General features: G+C 38.3%; 2 protein-coding genes and 1 long non-coding RNA gene across 6 annotated transcripts in view; 2 read left to right on the top strand and 1 right to left on the bottom strand.

The window, feature by feature from the left end:
- Window positions 1–7,482, top strand: part of LOC106177065 (LIM homeobox transcription factor 1-beta.1) — a 30,242-nt gene extending 22,760 nt beyond the window's left edge. For all 4 annotated transcript variants that reach the window (XM_013559728.3, XM_087009607.1, XM_013559730.3 and 1 more), the window contains exons 3-9: window positions 3,386–3,603; window positions 3,919–4,061; window positions 4,310–4,387; window positions 4,628–4,748; window positions 4,976–5,026; window positions 5,296–5,367; window positions 5,891–7,482. In XM_013559728.3, coding sequence (XP_013415182.1) covers window positions 3,386–3,603; window positions 3,919–4,061; window positions 4,310–4,387; window positions 4,628–4,748; window positions 4,976–5,026; window positions 5,296–5,367; window positions 5,891–6,096 — 889 coding nt within the window. In that variant the 3' untranslated portion in view covers window positions 6,097–7,482. The remainder of the gene's footprint in view (window positions 1–3,385; window positions 3,604–3,918; window positions 4,062–4,309; window positions 4,388–4,627; window positions 4,749–4,975; window positions 5,027–5,295; window positions 5,368–5,890) is intronic.
- A 179-nt stretch (window positions 7,483–7,661) lies between these two features.
- Window positions 7,662–17,379, bottom strand: LOC106177063 (uncharacterized). Its single transcript, XM_087009108.1, has 8 exons — window positions 17,241–17,379; window positions 15,790–16,449; window positions 15,580–15,609; window positions 14,880–15,008; window positions 14,119–14,286; window positions 13,604–13,852; window positions 12,574–12,673; window positions 7,662–12,378 (listed from the first exon to the last, which is right to left on the bottom strand). Exons 1-8 carry the CDS (start codon window positions 17,311–17,313, stop codon window positions 8,481–8,483), a joined length of 5,307 nt encoding a protein of 1,768 aa, XP_086865234.1. The 5' UTR covers window positions 17,314–17,379; the 3' UTR covers window positions 7,662–8,480.
- LOC147763011 (uncharacterized) lies at window positions 16,722–19,189 on the top strand. Its single transcript, XR_015333507.1, has 2 exons — window positions 16,722–16,924; window positions 17,253–19,189. It is a non-coding gene; the product is annotated as an uncharacterized LOC147763011 (long non-coding RNA).
- The last annotated feature ends 2,398 nt before the right edge of the window (window positions 19,190–21,587 follow it).

Raw genomic sequence — 21,587 nt, 5'->3', positions numbered from 1 at the left:
CATATACCCTAAAGCAAATCTTAACGGAGTGTGAACGATGTTTCGTATTTATAATAATACGAAAAAAACTTCATATAGGTGCATGGTAACAGATAATATTCTTTAGGCGCTGTAGAAACGGATGCAGTGTTTGTTTCTAAATGGAAAATAAAAACAGATATAAATACACTATATTTGCTGAGACAACAGACCGTACACATACCGTACACATATATTTAAAAAAGCAAGGTATCAAATTGGAATATTGTCTGTACGGGACTCCTTTCGGCTCTTTCCCAGTCTGGAACACCACTTGTCAGTCTGTTGACCAAAATAGATAGGCAACTCTGATAAACCCGAAAATAAATAGCGAGCCTGGTATGTAGCGCCTGCCCCTCTGCCTGTCGCCATGGTGTTCGCATGTAGAGAGGGACCAGCTGTTTAGAAATAGGGAGGGCTCAGCGCTCCGCATGAGGCAAATGATGTTGACAAGCAAATAGCGTTCGTCTATCACCGGGTGACTTAAATAGATGCAAATTTTCTTTTTTTATGTATGTTATTTGTTTTTGAGTTCTACAGGTAAAACTGCGTAGGTTACATAAATATGAGAAAAATGAAAAAAATTGAGTTGATTTTACGTGTAGGCCTATATTACATGTATAGTTCAGACACTAGTATGTGTGGACTAATATCGCAAAGATGTAGTCCTAAATAGAATGGTAGTTATAGCTTATATTATAAGGGGGTATAAATGTATTACTATTCGTTCACATTGTCTATTAAATCGCATTTTTGAATTTTTGCTTTAGACGTGTTTGTTTGAGGTAGGAAAATGTAAAGTCGCGTCACATGGAATATTGTGAAAATACCCAAAGAGAAGTTTTAAAAAATGGTGAGATTAATTGCGATAATGGGACAAATCTGACAGTACATGTACACGCTTGATGCCTTCCGTGAGAAATTTTTGTATAAAATTATTTACCAAGTCAGTTTATTATAACTTTTGATTGTAAGGCCATTTTGGTTGGCCTGCGTGTTGGTCTGCAAATGACATAAGACTACTAATAGAATGGCACTAATGGCGCTTCCCGATATAACCTTCTTCCGACCAAAATATGTCAAACCCCGTCAACAAACGCTCACTTACAGGTAAAAGATCGATAGACCTTAATTGAAAAATGATGAGAAACGCACCGGCGAATCATATTTCGAAATCTTGCCTATGCTCGCCCGTGTAGCCAACGTCAGTGTTACATGCCCAGAAGCAGGATAAACCTAAATTTACCTCCACCAATACACATTCTGAACAACCTACGAATACAGCGAGCCCAGGAAAGGGTTTGATAATAAGTAAAATCTTGTGATTTCACCACGGCTTTGTCAGGGAGTTTCCCAAGATTATTATTTTTCACTCTGGCTAATCTTATTGCACCTACTGCCTGTGTGGCAGTAGCATCATTGCGATTATTCATCATTAGGGGGGCCTTCAAACCAAGACGTTCAAAACATGACAACAAACGCTTTGTCCACTTTTGTGTGAGGCTGACTCCATCGAGCACTGAATAACCCCAAAAGACATTTTTGATTTATTTTACTTTCTTTTTTCTTTTCTTTATTTTTTCTTTTATTTGTTTTTTTTTTTTTTGACACACACACACACACACACACACACACACACACACAGAGAGAGAGAGAGAGAGAGAGAGAGAGAGAGAGAGAGAGAGAGAAAGAGGTGACACCATTTATACCTTGAATCTGACTTTTATTCAATTATCTGTCATACCAATAATCAATGTATATTGCTTGTTTTAACAAGTAAGGGGGATTGATTTTTACTACCGTTTGAAACAAGAAGTTAAGCCACCAGGAGAACCAAATAAACATTTAATTATTATCACAATCCATCTCAACGTCAATGCAACCGCCTGTTTCGTTGGGGTGTTTTGGACAAGTCGTTACAGTGAGAACACAAGTTGTTCGATAATTTTACATTTAACACCTCACACATTTTGCTTCATGGCTTCGTTTGAGATTTGCAAAGAGGTTCGATTAAAAAAAAAAGAGTTATGCGGTTAGGCTTTCCTCAAACTTTTACATTCACAAAAAAAAAAAAAAAAAAAAAAAAAAAAAAATTACAATGTCACAGCAATTTCCAAACATTTCAAAGGTATGGAGGCTACTTCATATTATGTTTTCGTCTACAGCAAATATTCCATGCCTGTCCTTGCAACCGGATCACTCGTTAGGCATGAAGCTGAAAAAATTACATAATGTGTCTATACCAGTTAAGCTTAAAGGTTTTCATCCTTTCCCCGCATAGTCATGACAAGCAACTAGTATGGCATCTTTTTCCATAACAAGTATCTGTAAATTGACACTATCATTCAACGTACAAGATAGGAATAGCAAAACATAACCCGTCTACTTGAGAAATCAAGTACCCCTTTTGCCGATTAGCACGAGGACTTTGTCACAAGTTCCGGAGACCTTTTGGTGCATAATGTCCCAAAGGCATGCCTCAGCTCTTAGCTGGGGACCTGTGGCAAACGTAGGACTCCCCCAGCGTTCATGATAAACGGAATAGTATCTTGGCAGATTACAGTAGAGATACATCGGGTCGCAGATTATGATTAAACAAGCACTTAATGATTAATATGTCGTTTGCAATCTGGAGTCCATTGTTTCATTCATGTGTCAAGTTGTCATATTAAGAGGTTTGGAGGATGGTAAATGGGATGAGTCAAATTGCAAGTTATCACGTAGTTTTATTGTTTTGGTACACGCAGGAAAACTTCCGTTTTAAATCTCGACTTGTGTGTTCTAACACAATCAGCTCAACAAACACAATTTGTCGTTTAAATGTTACGAAACAATTATAAAAAAACAACATTGTTTTTCACTTACAAAGCGATGACAGTTTTTATATGTAAGCTACGATTTATGCATTTTTTCTATGAAATCATATAATTTTACATGAATTTTTTTCGAGATCAATGTTTACTGGTTAATTAGTCCAAAACTGTTTTGTTTTTCTATAACCAAATGGAATGAACACTTCGAACAATTATCTCTACCGTCTAAATATATTACGGCACTGTATGTGATCACATTATAGTGCTTCATGAATTTCACCTTCTCATTGATCTTAAAGCAAACGTAAAATCTAATATGCCAGTGATAGAATTTGTATATGTTTGATATACGACCAGTATGGGTGACATTAACCCCCCTTCTTTAATTTATGTTAAGACTTGTCGATCTGCTGTAGCCTACTGAATAGCACAAAACTAATCAACACAAAAATCATGCATAGAAGACAATCAAAATATCTCATCAGCCTCTTTTACTTCCCTTCCTGTAGATTTGAAATTATTTTTATTTTATGTTCTTTATTTATGAATTCCAGACTTTACGGTACCAAGTGCAATAGATGTCGACAGCCGATCCCTCCTAACGGTCTAGTAATGCGCGCGCTGGACCACGTGTACCACATGCAATGTTTTATTTGTGTCGTCTGCGGACATCAGTTACAAAAAGGAGAGCAATTTGTAATGAAGGATGGGCAGTTGCTTTGCAGGCTGGATTTTGAAAAGGAGTTTGCAATGTTACCTCTAAGCCCCAAAAGTAAGAAATGATTATTCTCCAAATTGGTTGACGTAATGGTTACCATACATTTGTGATTGCGAGGCAATAGAGAGTATTTTTCATCTACTTCTTGAAAAAAGAGGTTAATTGTTTTCAGACTTCGTGAATGGGATAATGTTGATAAAATATAATTCATCTTTTTTATTTATTTATTTATTTATTTATTCATTTATTTATTTATTTGTTTGTTTATTTTTTCCATTTATTGTTTTACAAAGATCTAAAGCAAATTGGATGTCTTTAAATTTCAAGCACTCAGGCATTTATTGAGGATGAGGAACATTTTTATTCTAGGCGAAGAAGACAGTAGTTTAGAAGACAACGAGAGTGACAGTGGTACGACGAAAGGTCCAAAAAGACCTCGAACAATTCTCACTACAAGTCAGCGAAGAAAATTTAAAGCTTCATTTGAGGTGAATCCTAAACCATGTCGTAAGGTGAGCTTTGTTGTTAACCATATGATATTATCTTTAATTTAATAATGATTTAACTGACCATTCCTATGACATGTTAAAATATCTAGAGTGCAAGTCAGAAAGAGTGCAATGTAATACAATATGCTCAATGTTTGTTGTGAAAATAACACCAGAGTAAAATCTAAACAACAGTTCCACTGTCATGGATATTGTATTCAATATTTTTATTCTCTAAAACTTGTCAGTTAATCTCGAAAAATCTCGTTCAGGTTCGAGAGTCCTTGGCGGCGGAGACAGGCCTGAGTGTCCGAGTCGTCCAAGTATGGTTTCAGAACCAAAGGGCCAAGGTAAGGAAATCAACATCAAATACAGTGCCACCGGAATTTAATCTTACCTACTATGCGGGTCCCTGCGGGTTTTTCATGCGGACTGTCGAGTAGTGTACACCTTTGCACTTTCCTATGCAGAAAGTTCTAACAACGTTCAACATGTAAAATGCAAAGCGTTCATTTTTTAACCGATGAGTAGAAATGTTTGTTGTGAGTCCTATTTTTGTTCCTCATTTATGCGATTTCTTGCTACAATAGGTGAAAAAGATAGCACGGCGTCAAAACCAGGACTCAAGCGGTGGCGGCTTAGACTCCAAGGGGAATCAAAACAAATCTCAGAAAAGGAAATATAAAGATGAAGATGATCTCAATGGAACAGGTGAGATGCAGTAGTCTTATTCAGGAGCCGCAACATCCAATTGATTTTGTCTCAATGGAAAATATTTTCTCTGGTCATTTGCGCAAGTTTTGATGTATTATCCTCGTATTGGTGACTTTTCAACAGCATAAATTTCAAAGCGATGTGACGTACGATCATCTGGTAAGCAAAGGGGAAATAGTCATGGGTTGTACATTACACGTGAGACTCTTTTCTTCCTTTTTCAGAAAACATGGGCAATATAAACGCCATGACGCCTGACCAAGCCAACATGCAAAGTAAGTTTTATATTCTGACCCCCTTCACTTTTTAGTTTCTTATCTATATTAGATTTTTAAAAAGCATTCAGACCACATACTAGAATGGTATCAAAAGAACGATCAATTATTATGCAATTATGTGGTAGCTTAAGACTTGGACATAATATCGTTAGTATGTCCAAGTTTAAGACCAGTTTAAAAAAAGTTAGCTGGACAAAGATGTTTTAGAGTATACATGGGTTTACGGATTTGAAAATGGAGTATTCTTAAAATTGGTTTTATTTTAGATGTTCCTCCAATGGGCGACAATCCATATACCAACCACATGGGGGCTTACGACTCCCCGCCCGGTCATCAAGGTGATTGTCTTACTTTATACTAAAGTGTATATTTTGATTTGTTCAGTTGCTGTTGCAATAAATAAATATAATTGATAGAACTGGTCACCTGCGTAAAATAGACCTTCGAAATGGATATCATACTATGAATTCAGTGTCCATGTGAAAAATTCCACTCCCATTTTATATTGTAATCTGGAAAATCATTCCATCTACTATGTTATTTTACTGTCAGTAATACATGTAGGTCCTGGCTTACAGACATTGAAATATTTGGATATTGGAGTGGTAGTAATTCTATCGTTGAAACATTCTTTATTGATTATGTTTTTTTATAAATTATGACAATTTTTTTCTCCTTTGTCACTGAAATCATTATGAAAGGATTGAGGTTGACAAAGGACATTAAAGAAAAAGTAGCACAGACTTTGTTTGATTGAGAATCAGTGACACGTTTCCTTGACACATGTTGAGTAAAATTGGAATATAACAAATAATTTGGAAATTGGTTTGAAATATTCTGAAATAAATGCGTCTTCTTCAGGTCCTATGTATACACCGAACTCATTGGGGGAAAGCATCTACAGTCCCGAGGCGCCAATATCAATGGAAAACAGTCTAGACAACCTAGATGAAATGCTATTGGCTGAGCAAGCACACGAACACCATGTTTTGACCAGTAGGAATGGGGGACTCATAAACCCCATTGACAAACTTTACTCGATGCAGGATTCTTATTTTAGTCATTAACTTGGATGGTGATTGTGTAAATGTGAAAATTGAAAATGTTTTTGTTTGAAATAATTTTTGCCAAGCACACGCACGCTTACGTCATGAACGACCCCTTTACGGTGATATTTTAGACGAAGTTTTAACTGACCCGTTTTATATTAGCATCATTGTGACACTTGCCTCATAGTCAAAATAATGTGTTAAGACCTAAGTTATTGCTGTTTCTGTTGTTATTAGTGCATTACGCTAATTATGTAACAACGGCTTAAAGCATAAATAGATGTAACAGAATGCGTCCATGCTTTGTTAATATGTTTTACATTTATTCCTTGATATTTAAAGTAGGTGTTTTGTACTAACCCTTATTTTTGTATATCGTGATATCTGGTATATCAGAAAAGATATAACTTAACTCTTTCAGTAATGATGCTTTTATATTAGCTGTATTTTATTTGTAAAATGTGGGTTATATTTTTATTAAATATTTTTGCATGTTATCATTTACTCGCGATCGTCCAAGTGTTAATTGAAAAGTCCAAAACCATAAGGAGTTCCAAACATGTATATTGCCAAAGTACGTGTCACTTTTTTCATTAGAGAGATAAATGCGTAATGAGGGGCTCCACATTATTTATAGTATACAGATGACAGATTTATCCTCTTACATATGTGCTAAGCACATAAGAAGCCCCAAGACATGCAGTTTTGTGTGCCCTATTTCTTAAGATATTTAAACCAAACTGCAAGGAATGTCTTTTGGCACCTATGTAAAAGACTGTGCGATCAATCCCTATACAAAGTTATTTACATGGTGAACAGTATAGATTTGCACATTGCCCTTTGTGTTGTCAGATGATTTGCTTTTAACTAATACAAAACCCTGTGCTAAATCCAAGAAAAGCTGTACCGAACAACAACGCCATATTTCGATTTCTCTATCAGATAGATTGATACATATTTCTGAGTAAATATGGCGGCAATTAATACGTATTTACTACTGCATCGGGAAATTCATACGAAATGCCGGTAGTTTTAGTGCAATGTTTCCTTAACATAATAAACGCAAGACGAGCGTGCAATGTTATATACTTGAGATTCATTTACCAAATACCTTTTCAACATATTGTGTTCCTCATAAATAGATTGGTAGCTGTGTATGGATTTACTTTTAAGTCAGTCCTCGTTTCCCATTAAAATGAAAACTTCACATCAAGCAATGCCCCTGTGCTGGTACAGAAATGTAATGTTGTCAGTCATTTTTAGGAAAATGCATTGGAACGAAATGTTATCCAATACGATCTTTTTTATAAAATTTGTGTGAACTCGTCGCCATATTCATTGTATATTCACTGTAAGCTACTGTGGTGTAATATGTAAATAATATGTAATAATTTCACAGATGACTTGTTGTTGTTGTTTTAATCAGTATATTGGCCTATATTCGTGTATCGAATACAAACAATGAATATAAAAACAAGCACAGTGAAAAACTGGTATTGCTTTTGAATTTATTGATCTTTTTTTTTCTTAAACTACAAGCTTTTTTTTGTTAAAGTTAAACAAGAACCTTTTAAAACCCTTTCTTCATCCAAGCCTTAATCTAACACAAGGCATAATTTCAAGTTTTCCTAGTGAAAGTTTTAAGTTTCACTAATTTCAACCTCACTTAGTAATATAAGTCATTCCATAAACGGATTTCGCTTAATTGAACTAACCAATTATTTAGTTGGTTAAACTCCAACAGCACGTCTTTTAGCTCATCCCTACATGACCGGTGTAACATGACACAGTCGGAGCATCTTTCGCATCACACAAGAACATCCATGTATATACCAAACATGGGACTGTGGTCACATTTTTTTACTTTAAGGCCTTGCCTTACATATTTCATAAATTCCGTAAACTGTCCTTACAATTAAAGCGATCCAATTAAACAAATAAACGTTCAAGAGACCAATATTACTTAAAGCTATGGTCGCAAATAAGCTAGATGTGACCGAATGCCTTCTCTTAATGCCAACAGAATGAAGACATTGTTCGTTTATTATAACACAAAATGCTATTTAGGAACTACAACTAAAGGACTTATTTCCAGCAAAACATGTGCATTTAGTCTTAGTCTCTGTGGCCCTTTTTACGATGAGCGGTACACTTTTCTGTATCGTACCAGTTTGACTGCTCTTAATGTGTAATTACGCTGCCAAGGTTTTTTTTGTCTCTTAAACAAGCACCAATATACCAATTATGGATCAAAATTATTCCGGTAAAGTGGACATATCGAGTGGAGGGTTAAAGTGGCTTTCTTATGAAAAAGCCAGGCTACAAAATTGACAATCTCTCAAATTGGCGCCATACAGAAAAGTGTGAAAGGGTTTTGAACTGTAAATAAAACTGACAATACTTTAACCAATCAAGCTGCCAGACTTAACGTCACAGTTTTTACCTGTGTATCCGGGGTCACAGTGACATTTATAGTCGTTAACCAAGTCTCTACATACGCCAAAATAGCATGGGTAGCTGTCGCATTCGTTCTCATCAGTCTCACACTTCGTCCCGATGAACCCCGCCATGCAGCGACACACGTGACCGTCACTGTGACTATAGTCACATCTACCTCCGTTCTGACAAAGGCATTGCTCACAGCGGGCACCGGTCCACACCTTTTGGCACGTGCACTGGAAGGTCCCATCGAGTCGTGTGATACAGTTACCGCCGTGAAGACAGGGGGAGCTGGCGCAAGGGTCGACACGGGTTTGGCAGTTGGTTCCCGTGTGGGTGGTCGGACAGGTGCAGACGTAGCCCCCAAGCTTCGGAGCGCACGTGGACCCATGCTGACATGGGTTGGACTGACAGAAATCGATTTGGGTCCCACATTGCTTGCCAGTGTAAAACGAAGGACATATACACTGATAGCCACCGAGGTTACTTTTACAGGTAGCGCCATTCAAACATGGGGACGACTTGCAGAAATCTATCTGCGTCTGGCAATGTTTACCGGTGTAAAAAGGCCCACATTTACAGTTGTATCCTCCCAACACACTGTTACACGATGCTCCGTTCAAACATGGAGACGAATTACAGAAATCTATCTGCGTTTTGCAATTTATACCGGTGTAAGAAGGACCGCAAGTACAAGTGTAACCCCCCAACAAACTGTTGCAAGTTGCTCCGTTCAAACATGGAGTGGACTTGCAAAAATCTATTTGCGTCTGGCAATGTTTACCGGTGTGAAAAGGACCACATTTACAACTGTAACCTCCCAACACACTGTTACACGTTGCTCCATTCAAACAAGGGGAAGAATTGCAGAAATCTATCTGCGTCTGACAATGATTACCGGTGTAATGATTATTACAACTGCAAGAATAACCTCCAAGTTTAGGCTGACACGTGGAACCATGCTGGCAGGGATTAGACTGACAAAAATTGATTTGAGTGCCGCATGTTTTACCCATGTAGATAGAAGGACACGTGCATTTAAAGCCACCAAGCTGAGGTACACATATACCGCCATTTAAACATGGAGACGACTTGCAGAAGTCTATCTGCGTCTGGCAATGTTTTCCGGTGTAAAAAGGACCACATTTACAACTGTAACCTCCCAACACACTGTTACACGTTGCTCCATTCAAACATGGGGACGACTTGCAGAAATCTATCTGCGTCTGACAATGATTACCGGTGTAATGATTATTACAACTGCAAGAATAACCTCCAAGTTTAGGCTGACACGTGGACCCATGCTGGCAGGGGTTAGACTGACAAAAATTGATTTGAGTACCGCATGTTTTACCCATGTAGAAAGAAGGACACGTGCATTTAAAGCCACCAAGCTGCGGGACACATATACCGCCATTTAAACAGGGGGACGACTTGCAGAAATCTACTTGCGTCTGGCAATGTTTACCGGTGTAAAAAGGACCACATTTACAACTGTAACCTCCCAACACACTGTTACACGTTGCTCCGTTCAAACAAGGGGAAGAATTGCAGAAATCTATCTGCGTCTGGCAATGATTACCGGTGTAAAAAGGACCACATTTACAAGTGTAAGCGCCCAACACACTGTTACACGTTGCTCCATTCAAACATGGGGAAGAATTGCAGAAATCTATCTGCGTCTGACAATGATTACCGGTGTAATGATTATTACAACTGCAAGAATAACCTCCAAGTTTAGGCTGACACGTGGAACCATGCTGGCAGGGATTAGACTGACAAAAATTGATTTGAGTACCGCATGTTTTACCCATGTAGATAGAAGGACACGTGCATTTAAAGCCACCAAGCTGAGGTACACATATACCGCCATTTAAACATGGAGACGACTTGCAGAAGTCTATCTGCGTCTGGCAATGTTTTCCGGTGTAAAAAGGACCGCATTTACAACTGTAACCTCCCAACACACTGTTACACGTTGCTCCGTTCAAACATGGGGAAGAATTGCAGAAATTTATCTGCGTCTGGCAATGTTTTCCGGTGTAAAAAGGACCGCATTTACAACTGTAACCTCCCAACATACTGTTACAAGTTGCTCCATTCAAACATGGAGACGAATTGCAGAAATCTATCTGCGTCTGACAATGATTACCGGTGTAATGATTGTTACAACTACAAGAATAACCTCCAAGTTTAGGCTGACACGTGGACCCATGCTGGCAGGGGTTAGACTGACAAAAATTGACTTGAATACCGCATGTTTTACCCATGTAGATAGAAGGACACGTGCATTTAAAGCCACCAAGCTGTGGTACACATTTACCGCCATTTAAACATGGGGACGACTTGCAGAAATCTACTTGCGTCTGGCAATGTTTACCGGTGTAATAAGGACCACATTTACAAGTGTAACCCCCCAACACACTGTTACATGTTGCTCCGTTCAAACATGGAGACGAATTGCAGAAATCTACTTGCGTCTGGCAACGTTTACCGGTGTAAAAAGGACCGCATTTACAACTGTAACCTCCCAACACACTGTTACACGTTGCTCCATTCAAACAAGGGGAAGAATTGCAGAAATTGATCTGTGTCTGACACTGTTTGCCTGTGTACAACGCAGGACAAACGCATTGGTACCCGCTCAGCTGACTTGTACATTTGCCGCCGTTTGAACACGGTGAAGATCGGCAAAAGTCGACTGCATTCTCGCAATGAACCCCCTGAAATGCTGCACCGCACTTACATGTGTAGCCGCCAAGTTTTCGTTGACATGTGCCTCCATTACGACATGGCGAAGACACGCAGTAATCCACCGCTGTCCCACAAGAAGGCCCTGTGAAGTGTTTGAGACACCTGCAGCTGAATCCGGATTTCCCGTCAATGCACGTGGCGCCGTTCTGACATGGGTTCGAAGCGCAAAAATTGATCTCAGTTTGGCAATTTTTGCCGGTATACTTTGGTGGACATTGGCATGTGTAGCCTCCAAACCTCCCTTTACACGTGGCGCCGTTCATACACGGGCTTGACCAGCAACCGTTCGTAACTATGCTACAAGTTGATCCCGCGGTGCCCGGGAAGCACTGGCAATAAAACGAGTTCACACCATCCACACATGTAGCTTTATTGACACACGGCTGCGATGCACATTCGTTTATATTGCTCTCACATTTGGTTCCCGTGAATCCTGCACGGCACGTACACTTAAACCCTCCCAATTTGTCGACCGCGACACAGAAACCCTGATTCTGGCAAGGGTTTGAGTGGCACCCATCGATTTCGCTACACGTTTTCCCTTTAAACCCATTTAGACATTTGCAAGAAAAGTCATTGATTCCATCCACACAGGCGCCGCCATGTTGACATGGTCTGGACGCGCAATTGTCTATCTTCTTATCACATGTTTTACCCGTGAAATCTGCGGCACAGACACAAATGTACTGACCGGGAACGCTGGAGCAGCTTGCACCGTTCTTACAGGGTGATGACAAACAATGGTCAATGGGCAATTCACAGTTCACCCCAGAAAACCCTCGCTGGCAGACACAAGAATATTTCCCATTGCCCTCCTGACAGCTCCCGCCATTTTGACAAGGGTGTGAGGCACAGTAAATTATGGTTTGGCACCTATCACCGGCGAACCCTTTCGGGCAGTTGCAAATGGCATTCTTTCCATTTGCTAGGCACTTTCCACCATTGGCACAGATAAGACTAGCGCAGGGATCTTTAATATTACACAATTTCCCACTGAACCCAGGCGGACAAGAGCAGACGACGGCAGCAGTCTTGAGATCCACCTTACACGTTGCACCATTCAAACACGGGTTGTTGAGGCCGCATTGGTTTATGTTTGTCTCACATCTGAATCACACAATAGAATATTCAAGTAAGTCATGGCGTACTTTTTTTACAACTGTTCCCATTAAGAGATCATACACTGGAGGTCTTTTGGTACTTTTTTTAAACATATTCCGTACCGTTTTTTACCATTCTCTAAAAAACACGTTTTTGCAAAGATACAAATGTCAGTCTTTAAGGATATCAGAGAGGTCTTACCTGTCGCCAGTGAAGACGGGGGCACAATCACAGCGTTCCTTACTACCAGCTCCCTTGTGACACGTGCCGCCGTTTTTGCACACATTTTTGGAACATTTATCTACAACAAAACCAATGCAAATATTCATATGTTCTCAAGTTATGTTCCACTAGTGTGCTATTTCTTTCCATGACAGTGTGTTCTTATTAGTGGTGAAAAAAGATAAAAGTGAGGCAGACTGGTATTTTACAATTGCGTTATTCATACAAATGGCTAAACAAATTGTTTTAGACATGTGCGTAAGTGCAACAAGAAATAAAGTAATAAGTAAATAAAGTGATGCATGCACTGCAAAGACAAAGATCCCATTTCCATAGGTTTTAGATCGATCTATCCCTGTGGGGAGTCTCACTAGATTCCTGTCAGCTTAGCCGGCTTAAGCGTCTGTCCCGCCTACTGAAAGCTGTAAGGTGGTAATTAACTATGGTGCTCGCTCGGCTGACTGCAATTTAGCGGGAACCCCCAGGGAGTTAGGTCGATCTAAACATTAATCTCTGGATTGATCTAAATCTCTGGAAATACACCCATAGACTGGGTTCCCATGCCTAGATCGATCTTACTGGATCGACCCATCTCCAAGGGGTTTCTCGTTAGATTGCTTTTAACACAAACGGCTTAGATGTCTGGCACGCCTACTAAAGCTGCTAAACAATAGTTAATTACCCTCTAACTGCTTCAGTGGGCATGCGCGACATCTAAGCCGCTTAACTTGTTAGCAAGTTAGTGAGAACTCCCTTGGAGATAGATCAATCCAAAATTAGTACGATAGTCTCTGGGAATATTCTCTATAGATGGATGAGACCATCAAGTGAAGGTATAATAAATTAAACTAATGGAAATATTGCACAAGTGTGCAATATAAAATCCTACATGGGACCTTGCGCATGTATATTTCCACAAGTTTTTATATCGACCGGTAGTTGAAACTTCAGTGTGTGGATATTTTGGCCCTACAAAAAGTATATTAGGGTCATTTCCATCAAGACTTACCACCGCAAACAGCAGATCCAATATTACGTTTCAGATCTAGCGCATTCTTGAAATCTGTCGTAGTGAATACTCTGGAGGCATCTCCCGCTAATTTCGTCACTTCTGTTGTGTCTTTTACCCCAACACCAATGACGTAGAGCTCAGCTCCCAAACCACGTAGATCTTTTGCGGCCTTGTTTGTTCGTTTCGAATTATGAGATTGTCCGTCCGTCAAAATGATGGCTATTTTGCGAACGTAAGTGCGTGCACCTTGAGAGAGAGAGAGAGAGAGAGGAGTTATGATGAATAGTAGGGCTCTGTCACAATGAAAAGGTGATTTGAGAAAATGTAAATTATTATTTTTTGTCTTAGAATGAAGATACAAAAGCTTCAACATTAAAAGTTTTCGAAAATATATTTAATTCTAGTTTGCGGGTTGCACATCCATTTTACTATGTGTGTGAGGTGTGTTTGTGTGCATGCATACGAGCGACCAGGACGGCGGCCGTGTAAGTAATATAACATGCACAACTTACCATTATTCAATGTCTTGATCATATCTTCTATCGCCAGATAGGTGTTAGTCAGCCCTTTAGGAGGGGTTATTTTTCCAAGACCTCCAAGTACCTCCGCCGTTGTTTTGAACTTGTTAAGACCAACAGATGTGCCAATATCTGTGCCGTAGCTTACAAATCCAACGTGATCTAAAATAATAAAAATATGCAATGTTATTATAATACATTGGTGGATTTAGGGGGTCCTGACCCTCTCCCTCCTTCGATTTCAGATAAAAAAGGCTTCAAACAATGTCTTTGCTGAATCATAGTTCTAAACCGTACCAAATGGCGCCACTTCCCCTCCAAAGGCCATTTTTTCGGGTCCTCGAGCGTGTCCGGAACCTGATCAGACGCCAAGGGGGTGAAGGTCGGTCTTTTAATCCAAGGCCTGTCAATCCTTAAAAAACCGGACCCTCCCCCTCCCTCTTTCAAAAATTCTGGATCCGCCACTGATAATAATATCAGCTTAATGTAGCTACCCAGTGGTGTGTCCTAACTTTAGATAGCCCCAGATGGAAACAAGCAACAACTTGCAAACAGGTGTGATGGTTTAGCTTTCCATAACAGATAGCCTATACCAGTAGTGGATAATGGTAATATCTTTTCTACTTTTTACACGGGTCATTGTCAACGCAATTACTGAAAAAACTTTGGCGACAATTAAGACATAAAATATGTATGTAGGTATGTTTTCTAACGTAAAGTAAGACACCAAAAAAAAAAAAAAATCGAAGCGGTACCTTTAGACTGCCCGACAGCGAACGTAGCGACCAAGTTTTGCACGAAGTCCAGTTGGCTGATGAATAGTTCGTCCTTCATGCTAGACGAACCGTCCAGAGCAAAGGTGAGGTCTTTGGGCGTAAGGCAACCTTTTGATAGAAGATTCTATGATGAAATTTATGCAAAATGTTTATTATGATAAATAAAAATACTGGTCATGATAAAGCATATCACCCACGGCAACCTGATGCTATATTATTGCAATAATATTTGAGTAAAACAAGATTTGCAAATAGGTTACAAACAAGTTCATGAACATAAAAACATATTAGTACGGCGTTCTAAACTTATGAAGTGTAAGGATACAATGATAATAACAATTTTTCATGAAATTTATTCAATTAATACATGACTTTGTATGGGACTGTGATGCCACGAGATACATGCTAAGTGCTTTGTACAAATATAACAAAAACGTATTCAGTGCGCTGACGATCATTTGGAAATGTCTACCGTGGCAGCGTCAAGGAAGCCTTCAACTTACATTTTCTATAAATGCATGAAATGCCAAAGACAAAATGCGATATTTGACAATATTTTGTTGCATGGTGACATTAAATTTGTACATCTGAGTTGTAGAACATAATACACAGAAAATAATTGTGCAACCGAGGAGTGAGACACTTTAACACAAGTCAAGAAGACCTAAAATAGTCTTACCTGCAGGTAGAGAATCCCGAACAGAAGGGACTAAAATATGAAAATAAATCTAAATAGAATATGTCATTGGTTTAGTATTAAATATCAATGCAACCAATATAATACATAGCATTGAAGAAATATCAATAAAGAAGGTCCATCGCCTTTATCACAAGTAAAGCATTTCAAAAATTGCAAAGGGGTATTTCAAGAAAGAGAAATGTGACCTACCTTCATATCCACAGAGTTTCCACATCTTTTGAAGGCTGGCACTGGTCGTAATGGGTTGGTCGTGCACCTGCACGCACGCTACTTGGCCTGTAAACGTTGAAGACGTCGTGAACCCTTTTCCTACCCGAAACCCTTTTGTATTAGATGTTGGGAACGCTGTGAGTTGATAGTCTCTAACTAAATCGGACCCGCTGTAAATCTTCATTGATCCTGTCTGGTAATCGTAGGAAATGGTGAGATAGTTCCAGCTGCGACGTTTCAGAACCCCCTGAACAGTTCTTGCATTGATATCCCCATAGAGAGGCGGCGGGGCGAAGATTTTCAGCGATCCTGCTGGATCCGCAACCATTTCTATTTTGGATCCGTATCCGGATCCATAATCACTGTCGAACTCAAACAGAGTTGCCGGCTGCAGTGCCGTTGGTTTTATCGCCATTACTACGGCAAAGCTTCCAAACATGCTACTGAATGCCCCATCAGTGTTGGACACGGAGATATAGGCACCGGATGATAATTTTATCCCTGTTCCAGATCCAGAACCAAATGTTGCCGTAGATCCCGGTTTGAGAATTGCTTTATTATTCTGCCTTGACTTGTCGCTGAATGAGTTTCCTGGCGTGAATGAGTCTTGATTGAACGACCATAGCCCCTTAAGGACGGCTGTAATGAAACGTTTACTTTTTGTCAGGATTTTTTCCCAAATATTATACGTTTCAGTTTTAAAATGGCATTGTTATTGCTGCTAGTGTTGCCGCTGATGATTGTATATGTAGATAATGATGAGTAGATATTCAGGCCGCTAATGCACAGCCCCATTTAGTGACACACGTTTTGTTTAATATCTGCATATGTGTTTGATATCATTTTAAATTACTATTGATTTCTTTCCACATTTGAGGGAACCATAGTATAAAATAACGAAAATAATGGCGCATGCCAAAATTATGCAAATAGGACACAAAATTTGTGCTTCAAATCTGTGGCTCCAATGTTCATTTTTCTGAGGATGGACCACTAGTGCAAAAAGGTTTATGTTTATAATGAGCGTCTAAGTAAAAGGTTTGTCTAAAAGTACGCATTCAATACTTTGGAAGCTTTTTCACTCAAGCTATTTCACAATATGCCCGAGTCAAAGGTTCAAAACCATTGTTTCAAATTGAAGTTGTTTATATGGTTCTGGAACGAAAAAGTATCAAATTTTTCTGTGTGACAGTTTATCATCGTTAGCGTTAACAAGAAGGCATTTGTTTGTGTCAGGAGATTGACTTGGACCTAAAAAAGTCACGTTGCTTATTTGCCATGAGCTATAGGTGTTAATACTAAGTTCTACCTTTACGTTGACGCTTCAATTTTATTGATTTGTTTGTTTATTTTAAAGACGGGGATTAATAACGATCCACTTTACGGTGTATCAAAAGATAAAATATTATTAATTTATATAAAAAAATTACCTGTGCTTTCAGAGACTAAGAGGACTGCAAGGAACAACGGAACCCAGAAGGCACGCTGATACATCTTTGGCATTAGAAGGCAACACCTGTGTTGGCACTTTCTCTCCTTAATCTTCTACGGTTCTACACTCCTTTGCAGGATACAACCCCGTAAAGCGGATTACAGGAGTAATTTATTAAACAGTTTTCAATTCACTGTGACTGACATAGCTCGTTCGCCATGCAGAGGTCAAGCTTAAGCCCATCTGAAAGGGTCTCGTTGTCACGTACGTGGCGCAACGTCAGGATAAGATGATAAGCCGCTGTCAAATTCATCACATGCACATACACTTTAGGTGAACTACATAAGGACGAACGCAGGATATTTGAAGGATCATCATAAAAAAACATGCTGATTCTTCTCAAGTTCGTCGGCTTTTAGAGGATATACCTTTCAGAGGATATACCGCGAAATATTTACGTCTAATTTGTACAATCATCCAGTTGTTTCATTTATTTATTTATTTATTTATTTATTTATTTATTTATTTTTGGTACACATAAAATTGCACTGCCCTGGATCTCCGGATGTCAACAAACTCGTTGAAGATAATTGCCTAACAACAACAATAATCAAATCAGTGGTCTATGACTTGGATCGTGTGTACCTACATTTAGGAAAAAGATAACACGAGGTATCTTCTACCCGGCAACTCGAAGGTCATTAAAAATGTACCCAGTCTGTTTCTCAGATCAGAATACGCAAACAGGAACTTGAGAGACGTTATATAGCTATATTTTTTTCTTGAATTTGCCGCCCTTTCTTCAATGATACGTGTGTGCGGTACCACTTTTGATTAAGAAATGTGTATACATTGTATCTGTTCCCATAATTAGAGCTCAGCCATTGAAATGATGTCGGCCAAACTTTGTACACCCTGTATTTACAACAGTGAGACGATCAGCCAACTTTTCAGTAACACCGTCATTGTCGCCATTTTTTTTTTTTTTTTTTTTTTTTTTTTTTTTTTTGAGGATGACTAGTATTAGATGGTCGACATGCAAAGAGGCCCAAAACTCATTTTGGAAAACAATGGAAGGCATATATTTATGTTACGTTAAGAAACTGATGGGCCAATTCTTTAACAGAGGATGTCCTAAATTTTATTCATACGGGTTAGAGTGAGTCGAGTGGGGTATAATCTAGGGCGGGGCTTTCTAAATCCATGGAAACCGGTGTAACGAAACTGACGGTCCGTGTAACAGAAAGTCCCCCCTTCTTTTAGTTACAAAGGTTAGGGTTAGCCCGACTTAAGTGGGTCAAAATCTAGGGCGAGGGTTGCCTGTATAAATGAATGGGAAGCGGACTCTCTATCATAGGGGAGGGGACTATCAGTCACGTTACACCGGACCTTGCACATGACACCGGTAGAATTCAATAGTCTCAGATGGGCAGGGGATAGTGAATAGTCAAACTGGAACAATTCTTTAACAGAATTGTTAATATAATAACAGAAAATATGTACCAAACTTGATACATAAAACTAAACGCCATTTCGATGATGTGACAATTTATTACTCAGAATATCATATATCATAAATCAACAAAAGTGCAACAATAGGATCCGTTTAATCAATCAATCGATTTGCCACAATATCAACCCCACCGTTATTAACAGCGAGAGCATGGGCCAATTGAGCTTGAATAACATTGGTACTTATAACGATAATAATCCATGTAATTTCTTTTGGATGTAGGTTTATCGCAATGCATAACGTCTACAACAAAACTACTTTCCGAGCTTCATGAAAAAAGTGGCGACCTCTTTCAACCTTTTATAATTTTCAAGTATATAATTCACAAATCACTCAACAACGTATACCATTCAACTGACAATTAAAGTAAACGCATCATACATTTCCATTGGAGTCGTTCTATTTAGTGTAGAATACCAGCGTTGCTGGCGTTATTCACGCTAACGTCGTAATAAATTCAATACTATACTATATAAATAATTAGATACAATTTCAAACACATTAAATCTACTGTCAGGACTTCTAGTTCCTTCTTCCGTGTCCATCTTTAAAAGTTAACCATTGCACGCGAGAATCAACATATAAACATTTTAACATTTGACCAATCACGACAACCATAACAAAACGACACGACAATTGTGACCAATCGGCATGCATCTTTTTTTTTACATAGATCTGAAGTATCACTGGTTTTCTGACAATGTTTTTATCAAAGATATATTGGCAAACGACATTTACAACTCTGCAGCTGAATATTGTAATGAGCCATTAAGATTATTTGATGACATTCAAATCAGTAAATTAAAATCTTAAGTTAAATATGAAATCACTTATTACTTCCGCCTATTACATTTTGGTTCTTGTGCTTTACCCTACATCTTCTGTAATTGAAAGCTTTGAAATCAGGCCATTAAAATCTGGTAGCTGACCAAAAATCATATTCCCTAAGCTCAATGCAAAGATCCAATAAGCCTACCCACTAATATTAGTTCTTCTTTATATATATATTAGGAATAAGACTTTTCATATATTGCAAACCTCTGCATACATTATCCTTTAAATATTTGTTCTTGACATTTTTTCAATGTCAAAAAAGATCATTTAATTGTTTTACACAGCATCATCTCTATCAATGTTCATCCAACCTATAATTGCACGAACAGATGTCTTGCAATCTGTTTTGCCCAAATCTGTGCAATATATATATATAAAGCAATAAGATCAATTAGTACGTGTAATGAGACTTTGTCATAGTGAAATCCTATACTGGTATATTGATTAAGGCATGCTAGCTGAAAATAAACTCAAATGTTATCATCACAATATTAATACCAAGTAAACTATGTACAATTGAGATATACGAAATAATCTGTACATAAACAGTTATTTGTACATGCAGGTTCATATAATATGTATATGTCATATAGCAAATGTATGCAGTCTATCTTCCAGCGCTGCACATACATTTCACTATTATCCTTTAAACTTAATATTTTGCATGTCCTCTTTTCTTAATTTATTTATTAGCATTCATATAAATATTCACGTAAGCACCAACTGTTGTATAACAACCACCCTGGCTACATCCAACCTTGACCAATTTTGATGCATACTCTTGCATTACTACCCATGGCTGCAGTAGAAAAAAAAATCAATTTTGATGCCAATAGTCAGGGTGTCATTTGTGTGACCTCCTCATGGATAAATCCTATGCAACACAACCTATTTATTCACTTGCTACAACCAGAACACACTACAACATAAGTTCACTTAACTCATAACTTAGCTATCCATCTCTTGCCTCCCTGTGCATTCTGGTTTTTCTTTTCTATGTAAGAATCTGTATGTCATGGCATAACAACATTTAAATCTACCATATATTGGTGCCTTTCTTTTTATTACATATTCACAATGCAACAATGGTTTTTCTTTTGGTTTTAACTTAGGGCTGTATTCCCTGTTGTGCAACCTTACAGTTACATCCTCAGAAACCCAAAATGTTCCAAAACTTTTCAATCCCGCATCTGTCAATTGGCCCATGGACCCTGTTTTATTTAGCTATTAGTTCACCCTTTTGCAAATTTTCAATCTCTTTTTCATGTACTTTTCTGCCTGGTTCTTCCCTCATTCCACTAAATATATTCTACACTGTCTATGCAGCCATGTACTGCCTGAATCTTTACTTTTGACTTGAGCTAAATGGTTCACAAAACCAGCATAATGATTTCAGTTCACCTCCAACAGCTTACATAGAGTAATCATCTTTCCTCAGCTTAGCCTTTTTTTCCCTCCCTTTCTTCCCTTTATTCACTGAAATCCTGGAATATCACTTTGTTTTCCATCTCTTGCCTTAGTGCTGCCAGTCTTATGAATGACCACATTTCCATCTTTACATTACCCAAAATCCTGTCTAATTTCCTGCAGTGTCATATAGTGGGCACTGTTCCTCACTTGCACAACCATTCTGTTTATGTTCTGGACTCCACTGAGCAGAGATGAAAGTGGACCTTGTAATACAATCCAAAAAAAAAAGAAAAAAAAATACAAGGGCTGATGGCACAGAGTCTATATGGAGGTCCGTGGGCATAAAGAAATCCAGAAATCTAGAAAGCAATTCAGTTCAACTTTCTTATTTGATACTCTTCAGTCCTCATTGAGGACACAGTTCAGGCATCACCTGTTTTTTTTTTAAAGATATTTATGATTTTTTCATTATTTTCATTATTATTATTATTATTATTATTAGTTATCTTTATTTATGTACTTATTTTTTGCTACAATTTGCAAAACTGAGGAAAATTAATTTGAATAAAAATACACAAACACTTATAA

Source organism: Lingula anatina, chromosome 3 (assembly GCF_051362555.1).
Source record: "Lingula anatina isolate TDL-2025a chromosome 3, LinAna3.0, whole genome shotgun sequence".
Taxonomy (NCBI): domain Eukaryota; kingdom Metazoa; phylum Brachiopoda; class Lingulata; order Lingulida; family Lingulidae; genus Lingula; species Lingula anatina.
Note: the sequence above shows the minus strand (reverse complement) of the source record. Positions and strands in the feature narration are given on the sequence as shown.

What these genes read in the sequence shown, in the direction of transcription:
- LOC106177063 (XM_087009108.1), bottom strand. Translation starts at nt 17,313, where the DNA reads ATGCCAAAGATGTATCAGCGTGCCTTCTGGGTTCCGTTGTTCCTTGCA. An exon ending in CTTAGTCTCTGAAAGCACAG is followed by an intron (nt 16,450 to 17,240) that starts GTAATTTTTTTA and finishes GTTTCATTACAG; the next exon opens with CCGTCCTTAAGGGGCTATGG. An exon ending in CGCTGTCGGGCAGTCTAAAG is followed by an intron (nt 14,287 to 14,879) that starts GTACCGCTTCGA and finishes TTATTATTTTAG; the next exon opens with ATCACGTTGGATTTGTAAGC.